At 32.6% G+C, this 23,109-nt stretch overlaps 1 protein-coding gene across 5 annotated transcripts in view; it reads right to left on the bottom strand.

Moving 5' to 3' along the window:
* Positions 1 to 23,109, bottom strand: part of Galnt13 (polypeptide N-acetylgalactosaminyltransferase 13) — a 464,434-nt gene that overhangs the window by 405,315 nt on the left and 36,010 nt on the right. For all 5 annotated transcript variants that reach the window (XM_063259105.1, XM_063259107.1, XM_063259108.1 and 2 more), the window contains exon 2: positions 3,876 to 4,121. In XM_063259105.1, the coding sequence (XP_063115175.1) occupies positions 3,876 to 4,017 (142 nt within the window). In that variant the 5' untranslated portion in view covers positions 4,018 to 4,121. The remainder of the gene's footprint in view (positions 1 to 3,875; positions 4,122 to 23,109) is intronic.

The following is a 23,109-nucleotide window of genomic DNA, read 5'->3' as shown; positions in this document are numbered from 1 at the left end:
TCACACATGTTGGTCAAAGTATCTCCAGTTCATTTATTTTTACATCTATATGTTCTTGTATTGATGTACCAATATCCCTTCACCAGTTTCTCAACTGGTGAGTCCACAGGTTACTTTAAATTTTATTTTTATGAATATCAATGAAATAAACATACTTGTACATGTAGAATAAATTTCTGTGGATATATAACTTTGAGGGCTAAGTCATACACAAATGCTTAAGTTTCAGGAAAGCTTAAATTTTTACTTTAAATTGTCATAAAAATATAATATGTCAAAACTAACAATTGCTAATATCAGGTTTTTATTTGTGGATATGCTATTAAAGTCTTGATGCTTATCCCTAATTATAATACAATTCATTTATTTTTTCATAAATTCATTTGCTACATGTGCTTCTCTTTCTATTAAGCATCCACTCAGATCTATTTCTCATGTTTTCTATTGAATTATTTAGATTTTATTACATTAATAATGAGAAAATTACATATATAATTAATTATATGATCATTAGTTATATATACTTCTAACCATTTTGCAGCTGTGTGTTCTTTGATATCTTCCACAACTTGTCACTTTTCTTTATTTGAAGGCATATTTAAATAAAACAAATTTTTCAATTTTAAATTAATCAATATTTTCTTTTACAGACAATATACTTTATGTTTTGCTCAAGACTTTTTCCTTTTTCCAAGACCTTCCAGTGATCCAATGTTTCCAACTAACATTTTGATGTTTTTCATATTTCAGTCTGTAATACATTCAAAGTTTGCATTAGCTATTGATAAAATAAAGCATTCTATTTTCCCACATGTAAAAAACATTTTATTATCACTTTTCATTAATTTCACAGCCCCTTTCCCACTGATCTGCTGTACCTGTTCTGTGATATAATGCATATTGCAAACACCTATGTGTGAGGTCTAACTCTCTTTGGACAATTTTCTCTCCTATGCCTCTTTGCATCAGCGCTACAATCTTAATCTCAATTTTAAAACATGAATTAAGTAGTCACATTCCTACTTTGTGTTTTCTCCTTTGGAGGTATCCTGGGGTAATCTAACTATTCCAGAAAAATTTTCTTCTTTAGCTGTTACAACTGTGGTGAAGTCCTCAACTAAATACCACGCATTGGGTGATGGTCTGTCTAATACTCTAGATCTAGTTTGCCCTACTTAACATATCCTTGATCCTGATCCTAATATCTATAATCTTTGAAATCATTTCTGACTGACTTTACTTTTATTGAATTTATGTATTTTACATAAATATCTATCAAGAATGAAGGTCATTCTCAATGATGCTCCCATCAGATTATATCATCTAATAAGTCCACTTGACTTTTAGTTTGTGTAAGCACAGTCTATCATATCCAACACAAGGACAAAACAGCCTAAAAGAACATTTCCCAGAGCACAGCTCCATCATTAAGTGATGTATGAGTGGGTATGTATTTGGAGAAAGAAAAGAGAGAGAGAGAAAGAGACAGGGAAACAGAGACAGAGAGAAAGAAATATTTTATTGTTAACTATAAACTCTGTGACAGACAGGAACTTACTTCCCTTGTACCCTCAATAGCAGAACCTCAGAGACTTTAGTTATCTATATCCTCCAGACTTAGTACATAATAAATAATGAAAAGCAAATAAATTAAAGTATCTCAAAAATCCATACATATGGTAATATTGAGTACTGAATAATCATATACTAAGTTTAGAAATATAAGATAAGGGAACTTAGGAACCATGTAGCCCAAACTTGAAAGTTCATTTTTTTTTAAAAAATCAAAAAGTTTTTTCAGATTTAAAATAAATATGACCATCAAGAGTACTTTCTATAGTATAATCTACTCGTAAATAAAATTTTAAGTATATACTAAAAATTCCTAAGTACCTTTCTGAAATAATAGAAAATAAAATTTAATACTCAAGTCTACTTTCTGTTCTATGACTAATGATACATTAGTACAACATTAAAGTCAAAGAACTGTTTCTCCTTCAAATTCATCTGGAGGTAGAGTTTTGGGTGGTGATTAAGTCGTGAGGGTAGAATCCTCGTGAATAAGATTGATACCCTTATAAATATGCTACAGAGAGATGGCCTCAACTAATCAGCCACAAGAAGTTAGTATGACGGTTTCACGGGTTTTCATGAGGAACAAGCCCTTCCCAGACACTGCTCTAATCCTGCTTTCATCTTGGACATGCCAGCATCCAAAACTGTGGAAAACATGCTTTTGTTGTAAATAAGTCAACCAGGCTATAGTATATCATTAGAAGTATAAACTGACTCAAGACAGTAAGATTTGCAAATAAAGATAAGAGTTTAATTTTACAATTTAAGCCCAAGGAAAATATATTAGTCTTGCATCATTAAATTTCACATTTTGAGACTGAAGACTGAGCATCACAGTCTCAAACACAGACTCACTAAATCAAAACTGTACTTTTCTGGTACTTGCAGAAAAGGCTGTCTTAGTTTTGCTGATTCAGGTTGTATTTTTTTGGGACCAGTCTAGATGTATTCGTTCAACAGATGACAAAGTGGTCATTCCAAACTTACATGATCCATCAAAACATATTTCCACTTTCAATCAAGCAGCAGCTCAACTGACTGCAGCAAAGAAGCAGAGAAAGCTGATTTATTCCGGCACTTGAACTAAAGATCAGCAAATCAATCCCATGTTCATTTATCAAAAACTAAGGAACTCATAAAGTTCTCTTCTCTGAAAAATTGTAGAACAAAGGTGTACAAATGCATATAAACTATCTAAATGGATCTGGAATCTTTCACTTACCAATATTTTACATTAACTTTTCCAAACACTTCAAAGACTTCGACTGCAGCTCAGTTAAAGTTTATCTTTTGTTATATTTATGCAGAAAACTTTTATTAAGAAGAAAATACATATTAGTTTAATGAGAACAAAACTAATCTTGACCCCTTTCAAGCATGTCAGAAATATTCATTTATAAAAAAAAAAAGTATTTATAAATCTTGAGGTCAACAAAAGGAAAGATAAAGAAAATTTTGGAAATTGTTTTGCAGAAAATGAATTTGTATCCCTTTACCTGGTAAATCATAATTTATAACAATTTTATGTTTCTCTAGAAACAAATATTATCATTGAAAGGGTTTCTTTGAAAAAATTAATGAGCTAACATGATTTCATAATATATTTGAAATTATGTTTGGCTCTTAATATAATCCTGGCAATCTACTGGCACACAGGATGAACCTAGGTATGAATGTGTTTGGTTTTAAGAACTAATTTTTTAGGGCTGGGGCTATAACACAGTAGCACACTGCCTGCGTGGCAAGCACAAGGTCCAGATTTTGGTTCCCAGTACAAAAAAAGAAACTTTTTAAGCCATTTTGGGAATCTATATGAGTATCATATGCTGTTTTAGTTTGCTAAATACACTTGTCTTAGCTTAGTAGTTTTTCCCTTTCATGTTATGTGGTTGGTCTCTAAACACTTTTAGATTCTGCCAACCCAGATTTTAAATTCTGTCCAATCCAATGAACATAAGGGTTTGAGAAAAGAATTAAGATACAATTTGTACATGTACCACCTCTGCACAATGAATGTACTCAGCAGGCATTTCAAACCTGAATTAGTAAAGATAAAATTTAAAGAATCTCTTTTTTCTTAATACAATATCAGAACATTAGACTGATTAGGATTGAAGGTGTCTTAAAGATTAGCTAACTCTGCTCATTTCTCCTAAGGCCAAGAAAAGTAGCTTGCTGTGGTTAAGTGTGCTTTAATAGTTTTGCAAAAATGCTGGTCTAATTCAAAAAGGCAAAAGAGACGTTTAACTTTAGCATTTCATGTTTTATCAGGCGTGTCTCCTTGCTTCTTACATACTTACCCCTCAGGGCAGGTAGAAGGGACCGCTCCTTCTTGTCATCGCACTTGTTACACTCACTGAAGTACAGCAGTAGGAAGACATCCACGAGAACCCACATAAGCGAAGTGGCCAGAACCACCTTGCAGTAAACAAATCTCCTCATGTCTTTTCTCGGTTTCTAGTTAACACACAAATTGAAGACAAATGCTACTGTGATAAATTCAATTCACAGAGATGAACTCCAGGATAAAAGCAGGAGGCATCCCACTGTATTAAAAAAAAGAAAGAAAGAAAGAAAGAAAAATGCTATTATTGTACAAGTTTTTGTTGATTTGTTGGTTGGATAACTGATTGCTTTATTTGCGTATAGGAGATACAACACAAAACACATGACAGCATTCAGATTCTCAAATTCAAACTAAAAACTCAAATGAAGATTCTAATCTTTTATATGAAATGTCACCACTCTGCTAGGGTTTGACCAATATTTCATTTCTTTAAATTGTATTGTCTTTACCTTAAATCCTATTATATCATTCTACATAACACCATGTGTTGAATACAATAGTTGTAAATATACCCCGATAGAATTCTTCTAGCTAAGTGACATTACTGAAAGAGAAATCCTCCTAGAATGCAAGTTACTAATGTGGTGAAGCCTTGGTCTTTAGCACAGGCAGGTTTAGGCCTTTTTACCACATAGCACGAGAGACTTCCTAAGCCTCAGCTTTCTCATCTGTGAAGTGAGGATAACAAAATCAAACCTAAAAATTTGCTTTGAAGATTAAACATCATCATACTTATAAAGCATCTTACGGAAAAAAAAATAGTTAAAATAGAAAACAAAAAAAAAGATTCTCTGATTCTGAAATACAGGAATTCTAAACTAGAGGAGTGACAAAAAATACATGAATATTTACTTTGATTGAAAAATCTCATCTGGTACGCACAGAAGAAATTCATACTAGATGTGTGTCTTAGACCATATATCCTGTATCCAACAATTTATCAGAGGAAAAACAACAAAAAAAAAAAAGTTGACTTCAGTAACCTCAGGAAGAATTCCATACAGCATAACAAAGATATGTTTGCAATTTTTGAGATATTCAAGGTAAATACAGAATTAATATCATACATATATTTTAATTTATAATATTTTGACCAATAACCACATGCTTCACTAGATTCTACGGACACAGTAAATAAATCAGACCATAAACAATTTGATATCATTTGCTACATTTAAAATATGATCAACTAAAGTACAAATAATTTATCTAAACCAGTGACATTTCTAACAGATATATTTGGCTTAAAGACTATCAAATACAAAGACATTTGAAATACTTTATAAATGTTTGTATAAAAATGATATACAAAGTATAATTTGCTAAGGCAAAAGTTCTTTAATGTCAGCTGATTGGTATCATAATCCAGTAGAAACCCTGCCTTTTATAAGTGTTGTGCTTTGTTTTTAAAATGTCCTGTAATGAACTTACACACTCAGTGGTGAGATTTTTGGAAGAGGACTGGACCATGAGAGACACTACAGCTCATTTGCTGTTAGGAAATGGGGTGTGGTCAAAAGAGATGGCACACTGGGGGCATGACTTTGGAGAGCATATCACCCTTCCTAGCTTCAACCTTCTCACTCTACCTCTTCCCTGACATGACGTGAATAAGTTTCCCATAGTCAGATTCTTCTACCACACTGATTCTGGGTGTAAGATTGAAACTTCTAAAACTCTGAGCTATAATAAACCTCTCCTCCTTTAAATCGCTGGTATCAGGAATTGTGTCTCAGCAAAGAGTATAACTACCAGAAGAGATACTATTACTTGTTGGGGATTTAGTTTAGCAGCATAAGCACCTGCCTTGCAAGTGCACACTCGTGAGCTCAATTTCTGGTACAAAAAAAAAAAAAAAAGAGAGAGAGAGAGAGAGAGAGAAAGAGAGATGCTATTACTATGAGTATAATTTACTGTGTAGTTTAGAAGACTTTTGGAAGGGGTTTGCAAGAGTCTGGAGAAGTTTGGAGATGTAAGCTAGAGAAACTCTAGAATGCTGTAAGCTAAGCTTGATGGGAGATGTTGGTTAGTTCTCAAAAGCCTAGGATGCTGATCAAAATTCAACAATAAAGGCCAGGCTCAAAAGGTTTTAGTCAAGAACAAGAACTCAGTTGATAGCTGGACTCAAAACCAGGTGTATTATACTCTTGCAAAAACATGTCTATATTTTGCTATCTCAAGACTTTGCAAGGGATTATAAGGGCAGTGGACTAATTCATCTGATAGAGAAAATTTCAAGGCAGTTCAATGGCTATAGAATGAGTATAAATGGCAGCTATCAAGATTTAAAATCAAAGTATTTAAAATCAAGAGCAAAGTATTTAAAATCAAGAGCAAGTATTTAAAATCAAGAGCAAGTATTTAAAATCAAGAGCAAATATCACAGAATGATTTAAATGTTTTCATGTTCACCAGAAAGGAAGCTACTCTAAAGTTGGAACCTGAAAAGTTTTGGCAAAGAAAAAGTTGGCTTCAAGAATATGAGCAGTAAAAAAGAAGCCAAGTATTTAACATCAAAATGATAGGAAGGATGCCATAAATGCATCCCTAGAATCTTCAAGACTCATCCTTCCTAAACTAAAAGGTACAAAAAAGGAAAGACTTTGCTTTGAGAAGAGAATATTGGGGTATACCCTGCTTAAGAAGGGTCACAAAGGGAACTGGTATGCGGGGATTTCATTCATATTGCTCAGCAATGCAGGTGTTTGAAGGCCTCTGCATCCATGATCCTAGGGGCCCTAGATAATGCTTCAACTAATGGCAGACGTTGGTGTCAGTCATGTGGTACTAGCTTTTCAGACATGTGAGTTCAGTGAGGCTCCCACCCAGATTTTAGAAGGCGTGGGAAGTTGGGGAGTGTGCCCACAAGATGGCAGTGCAAAACTGTGTACAAGTAAAGCCAAAATTCACTGAAGACACTAGGATACTGGAGAAGCTAAGAATGTGAAACATCTGCCAAGGAAGGCCACATACATGAGCAAAGTTAACATAAAGGAGTGGTAATAAGAACTGTAACCACCAATGTCATAGGTGTAGAACTAACCAAACTGGAGCTCACATGTTATCATTTTCACTGGATGCTGGATGCAGAGATACAAAATTTAATGATTTCCCAGTTGACTCATGGCCTTGTTTTGGTCCCATTGGTTTCTACACTGCTATTCCTCCTTTTTGCCATGGGATATTGGCAAAGTTTGAGTTTCTTCTTGATTTTCAGCAAGTCACAACAAAGAGTTTGCTTAGAGTGTGAAGACATGTTGGACATGGAATTTTCAGCAGTTCATCTTAGAGATGACTGAATCTAGTGTGCAGAAAGAGATGCACTTGAGTCATTTGATGTCCAGGGTAGAATATCATAATTTCTATCATGAATATTCCCAAAGGTCTCTTGTGCACACAAAGGCACGGCATTTGGAAGAGGATTAGACCATTTGGGCAATATAGCTGACTTGCCCTTAGAAGGTAGAGTCTTGTCAGGAGACTACTGAGTTTGTGATTTGGAAGGGTATACTTCCCTCCCAGGCTCTCCCTTTTCTCTCTGCTTCTTGACCACCTAGGCATGCTTACACCATGCTATTTCTGTGATTAAGCCGGCCATGTATGGACTGAAACCATGAGCCACAATGAACCTCTTCTCCTTTTAGTTGCAAGTGGTAGGCATTGTAGCCTAGTGAATAGGAAAGAAACAAGAAAATAGTCAACCCAAACTAGTAACAAATTCCAATTCAAAATTCAAGTAAAATGGCAATTAAAAATAATTACTAGAGCAAAGAGTCTATTTCCAATAAGTGCATATAATTTACATTTAATTAGAATATACAAATGTACAAATCCAAAGAATATTTGACATATGAGAACATTTTTGTCAGTTTTTTAAAAGTAGCATACTAATTATCTAGTTTGTTTAATTTCCTCTTCTCTTTTCTATAAAAATGATAGCTAAATACTGGAATTCAGCCTATGACCTGATAAGAATTTTTTATGTATTTATTTCCTATTACTTTGTAGTGCTTTTCTAAATTTAATAAATGAAACAACTAGTAAATTTTCTGTCTTTCTTTGGTACCAAGTGATGTACATCACTTGAATTTACTGTATGAAAAATAATTCAGTGGAAAGTTACATATACCACAAATAGTTACTTGTTGGTATTTCCAGATTTACAAGGAACACCTAATAATAAATGATCCACAGATATGTGAATGTCACCACTAGATTTGTCTTCACATGAAGAGATGACCTCAGGCAGTCTCTCTGTGCTTCATTTCTTTATTGATAAGAAATTGCCTGCCTATCCACCTCACCTTATACCTTGTGAGGTTTGCACAAGATTAAAAAGAACATTTTTAAGGAAAATGTAAAGAATACTACTGTAACAGTAAACTGAAGTCAATTAATAATATATACTAAGCTAAGTTAAATAACTTCCTAAGAAGAGCATAACAGTTGAGGTTATTGAGAATTTACATTTGAATCATGAGAGTGAAAATTACATCTTATTGTCATTTCGAGCATTATTCTAGTTGTTCTAATTCCATGGCCTTCTAGATCTACATATCAAGGCATTAGCTAACTATACTATTTAATGTGCTATCAGTAGGTATTTAATTTCTTATTTATGTACAATGCAGTTTATATATTTTGTTTTTATTCTACGTACTTTGAAACAGGCTACCTTGAAAACAGGCTCAGTTTTTCTTTCAAAATGATCTTATTCCTTGGTACTTGTATTTTTATTCCACCTAATTTGAAATCAGGCTACTTTGAAAATAGGCTCAGATTTATCTTTTAAAATGATCTTATTCCCCAGTACTTGTGAAACAAGAATATCATATTTGTGTTCCAGTATTTCTCTTCTTACAAGAACAAAACTGATTGAGTTGAAAGACGATACAGGGTACATAATTATCCAGCACAAGCACAGTTGGTGCCCCAGGTTTATTTAAGAGAATCAGCAGCTGCATTATGTTTTCATACCAATAAGTTCCGATTTATTTGCAAATACTGTTCTGTTTCTCAAGCAGGAAAATCTAAGTTCTGCAACATGCCTAGTTTGCCAATGCAATATGGAGCACAACCAACTTGCATATACTACAGGCTCATCAGTGTGTTAGTATGACTGCTTTTCCAATCATTTCAAAATGCTTTAAGCACATATATTTTCCTCTTTAAAAATATTTCTCCAAATAGGAAAAAGTTAAGAGCAAGGACACTATCAAGTAATATATGATAGATTGACTCTCCCCTTTCTTTCTGCTGACTAATATCAGCAATATTATTCTATCAGATATGATAGAAATTTCACTAGGAAATACATATGTAACATATTTCATCTTTATTAAAAATGAATATCTACATATATTTATCTAAATATTAAAAATCTAGATAAAGTTTAGGGGTTTGGGTGTATTATTAAAAATAAGAAAAATAACTTTTTAAATTTTCAATTAGGAGTTTATTACTTCCCCAAGGAATCTAGTTTAGCTGATATTAGACATTTTTATCTCTAGTCATGTATTTTCTTTAGGAGAAAATTGCATAATAGTTGCAAATTTATTCAATCTATTTTATGAGGCTATACATGAAGCTGCCAAAAGATGCTGGAAGCTAGTGTAAGGCTGTTGGTAGAGCTTCCAGAATTTTGAGGTACAAAGCACATTTCTAATGTTTTAAATAGCTATGCAGGAGCTTGGGTAAGCTGATGACCAGACAGTTTTGAGAGTTTCTTTACAGACTGATAAATCTATTAAGTAAGCACTGAAAAAATAAGCTGATTTAGCTCCAAGTCTGGCTGATAAACTTATCTTTAGATGAAAGAAGTTCAAAATTAAGAAAGACCTAGGGAACCCACCAAAACTCTACACTTAAGAGTCCACTATAAACCATATCATACATAAAGATATAGATGACAAAGTTGACAAAATATTAAATAACTATTGTGGAAAGAGAATGGATTAAATGCAAAGAAATATGCTCTCACTTATATTTAAGTTAAATGAAGATCAGATGTTTGTCAATGTTAAACCCTCTGCAAGAGGCCACCTACAATAGGTTTAGAAGTATATTATAGACTTAAAATGTCATGATTTGAACTGGCTTCCACATTCACTGATTGCATGACCTAATTCAATTCACTTACATGTTTCACTTTTTCTAAAATAGTAATAATGGTAACATTACTTAATGAGGCCAGGATAAATAAGGATGAATACATGTAAATATTTTCCTAATGATAATAGGAACTGAATACAGAGCCTTCACACTGAACTATGTTCCAAATCATTTTCTTATTTTTATAAGGGTTCTCGCTAAATTACTGAATTATTTAGGCTGGGTTCAACTTTGTGATCCTAATCTATTATAACAGTACCTGCTAAGGAGGTCTTAATGTATATTTGTTATTATTATTGTAGTAGAATAATGTTATCATGAGGAATGTCATAACAGAAAATATGAAGAATAAGAACACTCACCCATCCTTCCAGAACAGTGAATGATCAGTGTGGGTGTTCAGAGGTTGGTGAATAATAGCATCACAATGCAAACATACCGAGTAGATGTAGTTTCTTTTGCTTATTATTTATATATATTTGCAGTACATAATGATTATATATGTATGCAGAATTTGTTCATGTACATAAGATACCTTAATTCTTTTTTGTCCTCTTCCCACCTCACACTTTCCTGTTTCCTCCAATTCTTGATCCCCTTAGCATTTTAAAAATCTCTAATACTATTTTTTCTTTCTCTTTTTTAAAATTCTTTCCCCCTTTTTCCCTTCTCTTTCCATCTCCCGTTCCACTTCCCATTTGAAAAATAGCTCCCTATTTTATATTAGTGATCTTTTAATTGCTCTTTATTTTTGAGTTTCTCATATAAGAGAAACCATATGATATTTACATTTATGTGTCTGATTTACTTCACTTAACATTGTGATGTCAAGATGTATCCATTTACCTACAAATGCCTCAAGTTCATCATTCTTTACAGTAGAATAGCACTCCACTGTCTGTAAATATTTTTATACATTCATTTGTTGATGTAAATATATTATTTCCAAGATTTAGCTATTATAAACTGTGCTGCTATAGACACAAGTATGCATATAGCACTGTAATATGATGACTTTAATTCTTTCAGGAGGATTCCTGAAAGGGGAATACATGAGTCACTGAATTTTTATATTTAGTTTTGTGAGAAAGTAGCATAACTATTTCCATAGTGATTGTATTAATTGATGCAGTTTCTGAGGAGATACTAGTTTCACAAGGTTTCATAAAAGTCAAAATTTACTGTACTATATATTTAAAACCTGTGTAATTTACTTTGTTGTAAATTATACCTTCTTTTCTAAAGTAAAAATAAGATAAAATGACCTTAGGACGGTAGGTGTCATATAATTCCCTGATATCATCAATTTTTAGTTAATCAAAGAAACCATGTCAAGTAAAAGAGCTACTATTTAATATCCTCCTGATTTCATCCTCTACCATTAGTCTCCATACCAGCCCCTTGGTTTTACTAGCTTTTCCATAAATGTTCCAATTACTGACTTGCCTCAGGACATGGATACGTGCTGTTTTCTCTACACAGATTAACAGTTCCCTGCTCTTATTGCCTTCAATTCTTCCTTCTTTCTTACACAAATCCCATATCAAAAATAAATTTCCTGTCAATATTAAAAATCATATACACATTTGTCATTCTCAAACTCCCAATGCCTCTTAATTTTTTGTTCGTACTTATGATACCATCATATTTCAAAACTAATTTGTGTTTGTTATTACTTTGTATATTGATACCAAATGTAATCTGTCTGAGAACAGAATTCATCTTTCACACATATGCTTTATTTTATTCTAATAAATTTAAATTTTAAAACTTCAACATTAGTTATAAGCTGTTATATGTCCATCCTCCAACAAAAATTCTATATTTAACTTCTAACATTTAGTATCTTATAATATGACTGGAGATTGCACATTTAAAAATGTAATTAAAAATAAAATCAGATCATATGGTCAATATGTAGGGTTCCTTTTAAAGAAGAAAAGATTAAGACAGAGATAAATACATAAGAAACAACACAAGAAGACTCCTACCTAAAGCCAAAAAAGAAAATCTTCAAAATAAAACAATATTTCTGAGATTTGATTTTGAACTTCTAGTCTGCAGATAATCTGGAAGATAAATTTATGTTGTCTAAGTCACTCAGTCTGTGTTACTTTGTAAATTTGAAAAGATTTTGTACTTTGTAAAGACAGCTACAGAAATGGAGTATATTTAAATTCAAATTTCCCATACTCTACCTATCTAAAAAGGGCACATGGCTGGAAAGACAGTCTAAAAATATGATATCTATTTTCATTCTAAATCTATGAGTCTACACCACAGTGGACCTCCAGTGCTTCTCAATAATCCTTCAGGGGCAGGGATATAGCTCAGTGGCACAGTGCCTGCCTGGCAAGTGCAAGGTCCTAAGTTCAATTCTAAGTACTTTTTTTTTTTTTTTTAATTTTCCAGTGGTTAAGAAACAAGTCAATATTCATTGTTCCTTCCTCACAGTGCCATCTCTATTGATTCATGGCTTGTCACTGCTTTTAAATGAGAAGAAATGATACAAAAAATTGTGTATATTGTATCATTTTGCTTATACTTCTTACCATCACCTTCAAATCTGCAAGTCCAAGTGTTATGGTGGAGGAAATAAAAACACCCTATGCTCTCATATATTCAAAATTCTACTGATGTAATTCCCACTTCTGCATTAGTTTTTTCTAATAAATAATAAATAACAACAAAATAAAAAGATGCTATTTTAATAGTCTTCTTAAATTTGACCCTACTTCAATTACCACGGCAAATATTGGTTCAAATTTATGCTGTGCTTTTGAAATCATTATGTATTACTATGTTTTGCATATTCTATCCTCTCTTCTCTTATTCACTGCTACTGTATGGAAAGTTTAACTGATATGGTCTTACCAAAATCCATGGCAAATTTTCAGTCACTGTATTACATAATTCATGAGCTCCTAAGCAGCTTTTGGTATAATTTGAAAAAAAAAAGAAAAAAAGAAAAAAGAAATACACATATTCTGACGACTCTTCAGTTCTTCCCTTACAACCCATGTTGGATCTTGCAGTGCATTCTGTTAGCTGTAACTACAGATTCAACCTGCTTCTCACTGATTCCGTCAATACCACTCCACACCAAGCTTCCAACACAATCTTCAATGGCCTTAGAATATTCTTCAAAGGAAAAAAAGCTTTAAATAAGATATGACTCATATACTATTCGTTCATTTAAAGTGTAAAAATTGGGGGCTGAGGATTTAGCTTAGTGGCACAAGTGACTGCTTGGCAAGCGTGAGGTTGTGGGTTCAATCGCCAGTACTAAAAAACAAATTAATAAATAAAATAATAATAAAGTGTGAAAATCAATGAATTGTAGTTTAGTCACAAAATTTTATATCCATTACATTTAACCCTTCATGAAAGATGTGTATGTAAGTAACAAATGACAAAAAATAGTGAAACTATTCCCTGACCTGGGCACACCAAAGTTCATGGTCATAGAAAGCAATACTTTGATATCTGGCAAGAAACACCTGGCAACCCAATGATGTAGGAAAGGTGACAGGAATGATTATAATGTTTTGTATTAACTAGTTCCAGTATCGGAGGCTTGCAAAATAATCATACACGCTGCTTGAGTGAAGCAGCACCTTCAGAAGACACAGGCTTAACAAATCAATGTAATGACTGTCCAAATCAAGTTTAAACCTAATTTATAAGTTTGAGAACTTGTACCTCTTTGGGCTACATGTTTGTATGTGGAAAAGAATGGGCTACAGATAATCTTTCCCCTAGAAATTGTGGTTCCAGATCTGCAATGACCACAAAAGATCAGCAGATTTTTAGTCCTAAATTTCCTTGTACCACTTGTACTGAATAACAGAAAAGCCTTAGTGTATATCCTGGCTGTATAAAATTAGACCTCCTGATGTCCTCCAAGACTATTCATAATACCCTGAGTGATATGGCTGAAGTCAATGCTATATCCTCCTTGGCCTAATCCTACTTGGTTTTGTTCGTAATACACTCAAGCAAATATTGTATGAGAATAAAAGAATGGATTTGTTCCCAGTTTCTTTCAGATTAATCAAGGGATTCAAGGGATGACACACTCATGTGAAATTCTCCAGAAGGTATAATGATAAAGGGCCAAAAGACTAGTATCATTAACAGATTCTCTTTCTCTCCAATTTCCACACTTCTTACTGAGTGCACCAAGAATGTAAGGACTCAAATACTCTTAAAGCATTTCTGTGAGTCATATTGGCAGTGAGCAACCTTGAAAAATGAAGTGAGAGTTACCCTCCAGGAAAAAAGCTTTATTTCACCGCTTGCTATAAAATGATAGGTTCCCAAAGGTATTTGTTTCCTGTAATGCAATCGATCACAAATGCAGGCATCCACTGAGACTGTTCTGGCCTCCATGGTATACAGAGGCGAGTGGAACTGCTACAAATACATTGATGCAAAAACTATTTGCTACGCCATAAGTAAGAAATATCTTTTGCTCTTACACAGAAGTCTATTTTTTCCAATATCCATGTGAATGTAGCCAACTAACTTACAAGCTTTTAAGTACAGTAAAATCAAATTTAAGACCCTTCACAGATCTGAGAGCATCATATACAGAAAAATCAGGAAGTGTATATGTATTAGTATGAATTTTCATAAGTATATAGAGAATTTGTAGAAAGATATACTAGCAAAAGCCGGGCATGGTAGCACACTCTTGTAATCATAGCACTTGGGAGGCTGAGGCAGGAGAATTGTTTGCAAGTTCGAGACCAGCCCAGGCTACAAAATGAGCCCAAGGCCAGTATGAACTGCATAGTGAGATGCTGTCTCAAAAAGACAAAAAAAAAAAAAAAAAAAAAAAGAAAGAAACAAAGAAAAGAAGGAAAAGAAAGAGAAAGAAAGAAAGAAAGAAAGAAAGAAAGAAAGAAAGAAAGATATACTAGCTAACCCTAGTAATCTCTGAGTAATATAACTGATAATATACTACTCTTCTGTAGCATGCATTACTTTTAGAATACAAATTCTACCCTATATGTAAGATGAAAACTATGTTTTTCATTTATTACACAGATATGATTGTCTATCAAGTTGCTAACACAGGATTAGTTCACTGGATTAAAAAGACATACTGCTTTCCTCATGACTTAGGATCTAATAGGGAACACAGACAAAACATAGGAGGATAAGAAGGAAGATAAATGACATTTGAGATGATTCTAAGATATAGGATTCCTCTCACCAGATAGTTTTTTAAATATAATTACTAATGAAGGAAAGAAAACAGTAAATAAAAATTTATCACAGACTGAGTGAAAGAAAGGTGGAGGTTTACAGAAAATGAGGCAGTGACCTGTTTATCAGTGAGATGTCACATGTCAAAGCAGACCGTTATAGGTTCATGTTTCAACCATGCTAGCAAGAGGATATGCATTTTATGAAGAAGTTAGAAATGTCAAATCCATATTATTTGAATAAAGATACTTTATAACCAATATAGCATCATTACATGATAATGAGATTAAGTCACATAAAAGACGCTTGTAAAGCAAGCACTACAAAGCCCAAAGATAAAATGAAGTTGTTTTAAAAGTTGTGCTTAGGGACTGGGAATTTAGCTCAGTGGCATAAGCACCTGCCTTGCAAGCAGGCGGTCATGAATTCGATCCCTGGTACCGATAAAAATGAAAAAGACAAAAAAAAAAAAAAAAAAAAAAAAAATGGAAAAGAAAAGAAAAGAAAAAGAAATATATAAAAGTTGTGTTTAACCTGAAAATTGCTCATAATTCATTTCTTTAGGTATTTAATGACTGTTCAGTGTTCTTCTTACAATGCAGCACCAAAGGCTCAAACCTGTTCATTAATAGTCACCAAGAGAGAAAAATAGAAATCTAAAATGTCCAACTGGATATAAAACCTAGAGATTTAAGATAAGACTAGAGCATTTAGACAGTTCCCAATGGACATATACCAGCTAGCTGGCCATTTTCAGCTGTAAATCTCATGATTAAGATGAAAATGAATATTCCCACTGAGACGTCAAACCAATACAAAATCTTAACCTCAGCTTCCTAGTTGGCCTTAAGGCTTCTCAATCCTTCATGACAAAAGATATATGGTTTGAATAGCAAGTGTTCTTTCTTGGAAAGTTGTAGGATAACGCACCTATTTCTTATCTAAGATTTTTCTGTAAAATAAGGACATTAATTGGCAGAAAATAATCAAGAATACCTTATAGATTATCTTGTGAAACTGTATCAAGAATTACTTTTGATAGATTTTTCTGGTAACTAATAGGCAATAAAAAGAAATTAAAGAAAAGCACAAACACAGACATCAAAGGCACAAAAGCATCCCAGCAACAAAAAGGAGAGGATGCTGTGGTACTGACAGCTACAGATTACCTTAGAGATACATTAAAATTGTACAGATATAAACAAACTTTTTATGCCTTTTCACCTGTTTTAACAGTGACTATACGTACTTATACATGGGAGAAACGTATACCTTTTTTAAAACTTATTTAAACACTAGTAAGAAGGGATTTATTCAAATTTTTCTACTCCAATAAAATTGATTGAAGGTTTTACCTACTTAGTTATTAACTTAATTTGCATCTTCAGGTTTTCATTTTCCCAAACATCCTGGTGAAGCTATCAATCTTAAGTACCTTGAAAAGCAATTAGAATGAGGAAGTAAATAAAGAACTAAATAATCAGGATGTTGAATAAAATTAGTATCCAATTAATCAACAGCAAAGTAAGAGCCATAACCTCAAGGAATCAAAATATATATTCTTATTAGCAAAGTAACCCTGTCGTATGAAATCGCTAAACACTGTAATTTGTTAATCAATAAAAAGCAATCTAATATAATGGTGTATCTACAGTCATCCAATAATAGAACACATGGAAATTGTATAAAATAAGAAAAGTAGTTAGTGGAGATGACCACAATGTGTACAACTATGCAAACAGGCCACCTATAAAGAAAAACTATCTCAAGAAAAACTATTATGCAATTTAATTTTAATTCACATTAAGAACTATGAATTATCTTAAACAAAATTATATTTTAGCAAAAGTGGGATGAAATACATTCATCTGCCACTCTGAAGATAGAAATGTAAACTGGTAAAATTTTGAGCTGAAGAAACAGGGTTTATTAAAAATGAATAGGATTTTTGACCTAGTTTTTTTTTTTTAATTACATACTTTGGACAACTAAACTCTCAACTAGAAATGTACTTTTTAAAATGCCATTTAGAGAAAAACCGTTAAGATAAGAAATGTTATAACTACACTATTTAAAATAATCATAAAGATATATAACTAATTGGTAGTGATCACCAATGAGAAAATATATGAAAACTTAAGATATCAGAAATGCTTATACATTAGAACGAAACTAAATAACTCATTTGTTTATGCCCTATGACTGTAACTTTCTAAAAACTTATTAATATAAAAACTTTGGAAAGTATGTAGAACTATGAGGATTTTTTAGCTGCTTTTTCTATTTTTATTAATTTATGAATTATACATAAATGGTACATACTACCTGGATTATGTGAAAAATGTATGCTTTATTTTAAAGTAAAAAGAAAAACCACCAATAAGTTGTTTGGTTATAAAGCCTAAAATTCTGAGTTGCCTGACATGTGAGTATGTGTATACTTGAGTGCATGAGCTCACACACAGTGATGATGGAATTGGTGCAAAGCAGAACAACAGACTCAAAGAACTATAACATTACTCATGACACAGAGTAAATGAAATGGAAGGTAGGTTCTCTCGCCAATATATAGACTGCTCATTGTTTTCTTTCCGAGTTTCTCTTTTTTCTAGTGTCCATTATAAGCTGATGAACTTTAAAAAGATGAAAGCTCAGCCCACATGAAAAAAAAATGCTGCTAAAACTCCATATTCCTTTAGGAACAATGGCTAACTTTTCAAATCTAGAATCTTATCCAAGAAGGTGATGATGATGATGATGATGATGATGATGATGATTATGGTTGTAAATGTGACCACTGCTATAAACAAATATTCACTTAAATTTATCAAGACCACTACTTGAAAGTGGTCACTGAATGTGGGGAAGACTACTCGTTCATTATCAGTTGATTAGAACCTCTGTGGCATCCAAAAGCAAGGAACATTTTAGAAAAAAAAAAAAAACAACACAAAGGAGTTTCATATTCTAGTGTTGTAAGAAATTTTTAATATACCTTCTTTGTTAAAATCAAGTAAGATAATGTTGGTTTATACCCAGAGACTAAAAAAGATGTAGTATGTAATTCATATACTCTATGTTAGGTCTATTTGTAAATGTCTAAGCTAAAAAATGCTCTTTAAATGATCATATTATTTTAAAGTAATAAATAATACATAACTCAGGACGAGTTTCTAAAAAACACATTTCCAATTACAAAATGTATTAATTATTATCAATTAGATCAATTTCAGACAACATTTCCATCAAGATTCCTCACCATAAGTTAGGCATGGGCAAAGGCAGCAGGATGAGGAGAGAAGTATGCACAGCAACCATGAGAGAGGAGGGATTATCACTCTAAATTTCACCAAAGTGTGAGGATTCCATTCTAGAAATATGATTTCCATAACTGATACCGTAACAATAAGCAATGAGTTTTTCATAGACAATTTTGCTTAATGTAGCTAACTTTTGAGTCAAAATGCTAATTCTGAAACCAAGCAACTCATAAATTCTCTGCAAAGGTTTTATAGGTTTGTACCTCAAACAGAAAAGGTATAAACCTTCGAAATCAATAACATCTGTTTAGTACTGTTTAGTCCAAAGAAAAGCTCTGCTATTTATGTGGCTGAATAGTTATAATATTTTCTTTTGATTTTGATAAGCATAGCAAAAACATTCCAACCACTGATTGACATCAGAACAAATCAGTAGGTGTGCTCCATTCCAAGATCTCTTATCTATTAATTTCTGTAGCAAGAAACAGTGTTCAAACTGAGAAAGAAAATGCTGGTATGATTCTCCTCCTGCAAAAAAACATAATCAGTATGAAATTCTCTGATTTCCCACATCCACTCAGCTCCACCCCAGAAGAACAGCAATCAACATTTTATTTTTCTTTGTGCTTCACATTTCTGGCAAAAATACGTACAAAGGCAGCAGTCTGAACCAATGAAGCCTATTAACTAATGCAAGGGATATTTTTCTCTGTGTGCCATCATCATTCCTATTTATTCTATTCCTTCATATTTTTAAAATTATATTTCTCTTTTACCACACTTAAATCATTTCTACTGTATTTCTTATATTCCTTTTTCATTCATTTCCTCTCCATAGCCTCTCTTTCTTTCAATTATAAAAATTCTCTACCTAGAAGTTTAACTTCAGTTTGCAAGAGGTTCTGCAGGATATACTGGTCAATTATTTTTTTATGTGTCCATTATACCTCCCATTATTTGTCTAACTTTCCTATGTTTTATTCCTCTTTTATGGAAAAACACAGTATCTCTTACAAATCATGATAACATTTCTCCATAATCTCCATTTTTCATTGTATTGAAATTTCTTTTCTCTTAACTAAAGCCATGTTGTATATTCTGTTCTTTTTCCATACAAACACAAAATAAAATGTTAATAAAGCCTAAGAAAACTAGTGCCTGTGGTCATGTACAGTACAGAACTCTGACAAAGTTAAATCATAACAAAAACATGAGAACTATAAAGGTTTGTATCATGGAACCAGAAATATATGAAAAGTTATTATTTCTAAAAACTTTAGCAATGTACATTCAACATGTTCGGGGGGTTAGATAGATTTTCCAAATCCTACTCAACCACTCATTTATTTGGAGGTGTACTTGCCCATATAACTCCAGTTGTTCTCATGTTTATTAAAAACAACAAGAGCTACTCTATTTAGAGGGTCAAGGTAAATATTATGCATATGAAATGAGAATCAGAGGAAGTGACACATAACTAATAAGTAAATAATAGTTTATTGCTATTATTATGACCAATACTGTGACTAGCAAAATAGTTTCTTAAAGCAAATTGGAAAGACAAAAACATTTAAGGTTCATTCATACTATACACTATTTATTCCATTTCCTTGGCAAGTAATTTTAAGGTTCTGGGACATCATATATTACAGACATTACAGTCTCCCAGCTGTACATGATATCAGAGACCAGCTCAAGAATACAGATTCTGAGATCAGCATCATTGTTAAGGACATTAATTTTATTCTGTTCTTTGAATATACCAGTGTTATGCTTCATTTTAAATTAGAGTTCGAGTTAGGGTTAGCATCTCACAGATAGTATTTTCCCTGTAAATCATATGTTACAAAAGAACAAAGACTGTTGGTGACATTAAAGCACAGGAAATCAAAAGGGACTTTCTTTAAAACTGTGAGCAATGGCACCTGCCTTTAAAAGTGCTTAATAGTTGTTTCCCAGAATAAAGGGCTCCAATGAGATTGCCTTCCCAAATGATCTCATGTTTGCTTGGCATGTAGTCTCCTCCAAGGCTGGTCTAGAAGGTTCTAGGCACACTTGCCCCTTCTATTTGTTTATATCTTCCAAGAAAGGGGTGATCTCCAGTATATATTTAACTTTACATTTTCAAATTATTGAACAAATTACATCATTTTAAAAATCAGACCCTCTCAAAGATGACTGAATCACAATCACTACTGAGTGAAATTAATGTTTTAAGTAGACTAAAAAATGATTTGTAACCCAACTCTCTCCTAAAAATGACTTATGATACAGCTTTCTAAATCTTTGCACTTATAGATACAAACACAGCAGTAAAAGAAAACACAGGTAAAGGCGTAGAAAAACAAATAATTCTGTTCTAAATCAACCGCATATTGTTAGGGGAAAAAAGTGTTTGTGGTCATGATTAACACAGACAAATACAAATGACACTGTCGTATTTTCTCTCTCTCCCTTTCTTCCTGTTCTTTGAGTTGGACCCTTGTGTTTCCAAGATACCTTCTAGTTTGACTTTTTGGCTGCTCAATTGGGTATCTCTGATACAGGTTGCCTGGCAACATGACTGAATGAACACTCAACAGACTGTGTGGTAGCTCTGTTTTCTGGCTTGCAGGTAGGGGATTTGGATAGAATTGCAGGTGGGGGATTTGGATAGAATAGCATGAGGCTTCAATTCTGTTTCACTTCAGGGTGGGGTATTTGAATTTATCACTTATAATATTGTTTATTACAACATTAATGTAATTTAGAAGTTTTTGGTTACTGTCATAACTTTAATAATTTCAGAAGTTTTTTAAAGATTGAAATTGTCCTTGTGGATAATTCACATTTTTCCAGAAGTTCAAAATCATGAAGACCAAATTTTGAAAATGCTAAAAAACAAGACATTCTTGACATAAAAGAGATGTAAAAATAATTTTTAAGCATTAGACGGGTTCTATGTCTGACCAGAGAAGCAGTACTACAGGGATATAACTGAAAAAAACTATCGATATATTAAATATCAGTGCACTTTATACACTTTAATGTATATGTAGTTTATACTTCAAGAACTTCTTGATGATGACAGTGTGCACTATATCTATATATACATATATATGAAGAAAAAAATATATATATATATACACACACAGAGATTAAACAAACAGTATGTGTTAAATGACAACAACAATGTCTATTTTTATCATAGAACATAACATTTTAAAGAATGAGAATTTCTGTCACATTTAATTAATTTAAAACAGACTATTTTGCCATATGGTGGCCATGCTTTTACTAATAACTTACTATTTATAGAAAAGGAGACTTAATTGTCAATTCAGATGGGCAGATTCAAGACTGCAGACTGTGCTAATAAACCAGACTGCAAATGACTTGCTTTTTTTCCCATCTCACTGAAGCACAAGCAGAATGCTGAAGATGCAGCGAAAGTTTACATCTGGAAATTTAATCAATGAGACATTTCATACACAAAATCACAGACACGCTTGTAATTTTGTCCTTTATAGGGTAAATTAAATCCCTCACGCGCTACAACTTCCTAAGGCATTATATTAGCACATAAATGAACTGGCAAAATCTAACACAAACGTTAAAACACAGGAACTTGATAGTTTTTATTTTTTAATTATGATAAAATACCCATATTTCACACTCAAGAATGTGAGAGCGTTTTCTGCAATTTACCCACTGGTCCAAAAGAGCTAAGCACAGAAGTTCTTTTAAAGTACTTTTATGTTCTTAGTGCATTTGACCCTAATATGGCCTTAGCATAAGGCTCATCTTGTAAGTATATAACAAAAGACTGAGAAAATCTAAGTAATTTGTGAAATTATTCACTTTGTCTAAATCAACAATCTTCATAACCATAATTTAAAACCAAATTTCTAATTTACAATTATAATTTTATTTCCCAACTAAAACTAGTCTCTCAGTAAAGCCTTTTGTATAAAAACTATACTTTCATCTGAATAAGTCTTTATAAATGTATTTGCTCACCTTTAATATATGTCTCTTGACAAGAAAGTCTGTCGGGGCAAAAATAATATTTACGCACAGAATTATGGTGCTTCAAAGCTGTCAAAGAGATAGGAGATATCAAATCACCAGGTAATTGATTTGTCAGCAGAGAAAACAGAGGCCCAGAGGAGTACGTGGCTTTTACAATTTTCATAACTGAATAACGGTAGAATTCAAACTGGAAACTCGTCTTACCTATTTCTTACATGATACTGTGTGAAATGCTGCTGCCATGAACCTAAGCTGTAAGCAGTATTTCATTATAGTTTAAAGTATAAAAATGATGTATAAAAAGAGCAGAGATTAAGATTGTCAATCCCATCTAAAAGAAACTTCTCCAACAGAAATAAGGTTTTCTTTATTCTCTAACAATCAGTACTACTCATGGATAGAATTTATCTTTCATTTTTGAATTTATGTCAACTCTAAGACAAGTAAAATAAAGCACACTATTTATTATTTTCCAAGTGATAGAGTCTGGCATATATTATCATATTCAATCCATTCCAAGACATTTCAAGATAGATATTATGTGCTCTTTTACAGCTACAAAAATGGAATAAAAAGACTTGCTCAAGTTCA

The sequence above is a fragment of the Cavia porcellus genome, unplaced genomic scaffold (assembly GCF_034190915.1).
Source record: "Cavia porcellus strain 051 isolate PalLab524CR breed Dunkin Hartley unplaced genomic scaffold, mCavPor4.1 scaffold_12, whole genome shotgun sequence".
Lineage (NCBI taxonomy): Eukaryota > Metazoa > Chordata > Mammalia > Rodentia > Caviidae > Cavia > Cavia porcellus.
The sequence above is the reverse complement of the archived record's forward strand: the minus strand, read 5'-3'. Positions and strand labels throughout refer to the sequence as shown.